Consider the following 4,878-nt stretch of genomic DNA (forward strand, 5'->3'; position numbering starts at 1 on the left):
TGGGCATCATTTAACTATCTTCCTCTCCAATCCCTATCCCAACAATGTTAAACATTTTTCAAAGGCAAAGCTAATGTCTTCTTTTCTTCATGCAATTTCACCTCACCTAATTCCTTTTAAATAATGTGCATGTAAGTGTTGTTTTCTTTCAAAAATTTAGCACCTTATTCTAACTCACTTATCTTTTTGACCACAGAAGTTTAAAAAAATCTACTTTTTTCAGAGTGTAGTCTTTAACTACAAAATTATGGAGTGAATATCATCTTTACAGAGATTAACCTCAAAAAAATAAAAATATAGGAGGTATATGTCTTATCACAAATACTATGTCCAATTAAAATCTCACCCTTAATATTGTCCTTATAGAACTTATTGCTCTCTTCCACAGTACTAAAACCAGCATACTGGCGGATGGTCCAGGGCCTAAAGGTATACATGGTAGGATATGGTCCACGTGTGAATGGCTTCACTCCTGGAAGTTCTTCAGGTAAGTCCGTAGTATCTCTCTTGGAATACAAGGGTTTTATAGAGATCCCTTCCGGGGTGTGCCATATTAGGTCTTCTGGGTTTTTGCCTTTCAGCTGCTTTTTAGCCAGGGCAGCCCATTCTGGGTGAAGGGGCTGTTGCTGGTGTAGAAGTCGTTGCCATATGAGCCTGGAGCCTGATGATTCTTTTACCTGCTTCAGGTAATGAGGTGAAAGTAAAAAAAGCTGATTCTTAGCTCTTAACATGGTGGAGCATGGAAACACCCAACAGAAATAAGAACTGACCTAGAAAAAGAAACATAGTGTATAAACATTTAGAACAAGGGGTGGGAAATAGGAGCTACTGATTAGAAAGGAATAAAAAGGAAAGATGTATTAGTCTGATTTCATTTCTTCCCCTTTTCTGCTTCCTGCACCTGATATTTTATAACTTTGGCCCCTCTTCTCCACAATTACTATCAGTCTTCTAGTTCCAGTCTTTTTCCTCAGTAGCCTCTTAGCTGGTCTTACTGACCAGTCTTAGCCCCCTTCTATTCCATTCTATATGAATCCCTTCCATACAATGACATCATTGTAAATATGACTATGTCACACTCCCCATGAAATTTTTCAAAGACTCTGTATCATGCGGAAGATATACTACAGCCTCCTAATTAACATCAAAATGCTTTTATTAAATATCAGTTTATGACTGACATTATGTTGGGTAAAGGAGGAAAAAAGTGGTGAATAAGACAAACAGGTATTCAAGGCCTTCATGAACCAGTCTCTGTTTCCCCCTCAGACCCACCTCTGTCTTTGTCCTCTTTATGCATTTTGTGCACTAGAAATACTGGATTACCTACAGTTGGCTGCGCATATGTCAAAGTTTTGTGAATTTGCTCTTGCTCTTCCTTCTGCCTAAAATATTCTTCTCTTGCTAATTCAGCTAAGGCATTATCTCCAACTTGCAGCGTTTCTATGTGCTAGTAACACAGAAGTCTATAATGACATCACAAAGTAGCAATTTTAATCTCTGCAATACCCTTGATAGGTAGGTACTATTATTAGCCCCATTTTACAGATTAAGAAACTGAGGCACAGAAGAGCCAGCATTGACTGGAACCTATGCAGCTGGTTTCAAAGTCCTTGCATTTAACTAATACGCTCACAACTCATCCCAGAACCCATAAGGTGAGCCAAATGGCCTCTTCAGTAATCTACTTCTGTGCTAATTTATAAACTGCTCCAACATTAGAGCTGTACATTCCTGATAACTAGCAAAGACTTTTATACTAGGTTGCTGGGTTCAGTGTCATCATTTTCTAGATGTAGAAACTGAGGCTTAGAGAAATAAAGTCGCCTGATCAAAATCCCACCTCACAAAGCAGTAAACTGTTCACCTGAATTACTAAAACTTGTCAGAGTCATACAGCCTAAACATATAGAGCCTATTATTTAAAAAGATACTGAGATACAAACATTAATATATTCACTATACTATGTGTATTATACTGCATACGGCAACAAATAAAGGGAGTTTCAAATTTTATTTTCCATACCACTTCTTACCTATCAGTTTAGTAAAGTTTAAATGAAATACTCAACACTTATTATGGGGTCGTTAAACAAGAGCCATAAACCACTGGTGAGAGTATGAACTATTTTAACTACTTTGGAAAGTAAATTGTCAATATATATGAAATGTTTCAGAAATGTTTATGCCGTTCCACTGAGGAACATTACTCCTGGGAAAGCTTCTGTAATAATACATAGATGTTCCCTATAGTTTTATTGTAATAGAGAAAATTTAGGAAAATCGTGTCTAATAACATATGAATAAGTTAATTACAGCATATAAAAATGATAGCATTTCATGTAGCTATTAAAATATGTTTAGAAAGCTAGCAAAACTAATCTTTGATGTCGGAAGTCAGAAGAATGATTACTTATGGTTGCTAGAATACAACAGGAGCAAGAGAGGGGCTTTTGGGAGTAATGCTCTTGATCTGATTGCCACTTACATAGATATATTCTGTTTGTGGAAATTCATCAAATTATACAGTTATGTTTTATGCAGTTTCTGTAAATACATGTATAAGTACAAAGTTAAAAATGTGTTATGCGTATTTTCCCAAAAAAAGAGAAACTCAAAAAGTAGTAAGTAAAAGACTCAAGACACATAATTTTAAATGCAATAGGTTCAACTATGTAAAAAGTACATAGAACAAAGTCTAAATGGAAACAACAAAAAAGAGGCCTGGCATGGTGGCTCACGCCTGTAATCCCAGCACTCCAGGAGGCCGAGGCGGGTGGATCACTTGAAGTCAGGGGTTCAAGACCAGCCTGGCCAACATGGTGAAACACAGTCTCTACTAAAAATACAAAAATTAGCCAGGCGTGGTGGCACACGCCTGTAATTCCCAGCTACTCAGGAGGCTGAGGCATGAGAATCACTTGAACCCGGGAAGCAAAGGTTGCAATGAGCACAGATTGTGCCACTGCACTCCAACCTGGGCAACAGAGAGACTCTGTCTCAAAAAAAAAAAAAAAAAAAAAAAAAAAAGAAGAAGAAAAAAGAAACAAACAAACAAAAAACCCTTCAATTTTTTAATACTAGCACAATTTTTATTCTTTAAATCTATGGGGTCCTTGTCATCCATCTTTTTGCAAGCCATCCACTATATTTACTAGCTTAAAAGGTGGGTGAGAAAAATAATGAAGCTACAACTAAACCGTTTCAATAGTAATCCTATAAAAGGTAATTTGAAACCCACCTGAGTCTAAACTGTTGGCAGGAAATATCACACTCATTTCACGTGGACTTTCCCAAATCTGAACAACTAATAGGAAAGAGCCCCGTATAAGGGACAATAACCTCCAAGATATTGCAGGGTCGGTTCCAGACCACCACAATAAAGTTAATAAAGCCTGTCACACAAATTTTTTGGTTTCAAAGTGTATATAACAGTTGTATTTACACTGTATTGTAACCTATTAAGTGTGCAATAGCATTATGTGTAAAAAAATACTGTACATACTTTAATTTTAAAATATTTTATTGCTAAAAAATGCTAACAATCATCTCAGCCTTCAGCAAGTCCTAATCTTTTTGCTGGTGGAGGGTCTTGCTTGAAAATCACATGTGAATTGGTGGACGCTGGAAACAGATACCACTTTTAGATAAAAACACAACTACTGCGGATGGCAATACGAACTCTGAATTTTCTCAGAAGACCATCAAGAGAGGCCTCGAGCATTCAAAGAAGCAACACGCAAAGCAAGTATGTTACTGACAACTAACGTGAGTTAAAGAGGAATGATTAATCCCACCCCCACACCTCAAAAACAAATCAGTGAGAAAAAAATTCTGAACCACTAACTTCAAGCTTTAGCTGCTGACGTGTGGTTGTACATTAATAGTTCAAGAAGATACTCTGATGTTCAACCAGTTGGGTTTGGAGATGGAAACATAGGACATGAAAATTATATTTGATAATAGCATAAGTACATCATTAAACACAAAATTATATTGGGAGAAAATCATCAAGTGGTTTAAAACTTTACACACGTACGTTATCCAGGGCTTCAAGCTTCCCTAAAACCACCTTCTTTCTAGACAAAACTGAGAACGAGTTAGTAATTTAAACTTTTATGTCACTCTAGACCTGTCTTTTCTATTCTACCTCTCACTCTTAACCCTGTTTACACTCTTAATCCTGTTTACACACAGAAAATCACTTTTAGTCCCGAAAACTCTTAGAAAAACCCTGACAATAACATAACCCACAACCTAGAAGGGAGGCAGCCATGGAGCAAGCTCATCCCTTTGGAACCATACAAAAACTGACCTCCGCCAACGGGAACAGTCAGGGTGTTTAGGTGGCCAGAGAAGATAACGACATGGCCCCTAAAGTATTAAAAGCACCTTCTTTCCAGAAGTACCTCCGAATTGCCAAGGACCTCGCCCAAAAAGAGAGATTGGTCGAAGTGAAAATCTAAACCTAAGGAGAAGGCAGAGAGTGGGATCCCGTCACAGTAGGAAGGTAAAGAAGACAGAAGTAAAGGACAGACGGGGAGAGAAAGGACAAAAGTTCAAAATAAAGGGGTAGAGGAAGGACAGGAGCCAGAAGAATGGAGCGATCTGAAAGGTGTACGTCCTACTCACTGGTAGGCCTGTTTCGGACTCCGCTGCATGAGAGGGCGGCTGGACTTCTGCGTCCCCCGCCTCACCTGTCAGAGATCCAGACAGCCAGGCCTCCCCGCCCTCACCTAGCCCACACAAACCTCGCAACCGCCAGCGACAGCCGGATGACTCTGGGGGCGTAGGCCGACACCGCCTTCCCTCCAGCCAATCTAATCGCGCTCTCACGGGCGCGTTCCTGATGACGTTTAGGGGTAGGGTTAGAGGCCC

At 39.0% G+C, this 4,878-nt stretch overlaps 1 protein-coding gene across 2 annotated transcripts in view; it reads right to left on the bottom strand.

Moving 5' to 3' along the window:
* The window catches only part of MMUT (methylmalonyl-CoA mutase), a 35,183-nt gene extending 30,330 nt beyond the window's left edge, over nt 1-4,853 (bottom strand). Inside the window, exons 1-2 of one of the 2 annotated variants that reach the window (XM_009205337.3) lie at nt 4,752-4,827; nt 347-770 (exon numbers count right to left, since the gene is read on the bottom strand). In XM_009205337.3, the coding sequence (XP_009203601.2) occupies nt 347-731 (385 nt within the window). In that variant the 5' untranslated portion in view covers nt 732-770; nt 4,752-4,827. Of the gene's footprint in view, nt 1-346; nt 771-4,632 lie in introns of both variants that reach the window. The other variant, XM_003897709.4, reaches the window with a different exon arrangement.
* Between the last annotated feature and the right edge of the window lie 25 nt (nt 4,854-4,878).

Source organism: Papio anubis, chromosome 6 (genome assembly GCF_008728515.1).
Source record: "Papio anubis isolate 15944 chromosome 6, Panubis1.0, whole genome shotgun sequence".
NCBI lineage: Eukaryota > Metazoa > Chordata > Mammalia > Primates > Cercopithecidae > Papio > Papio anubis.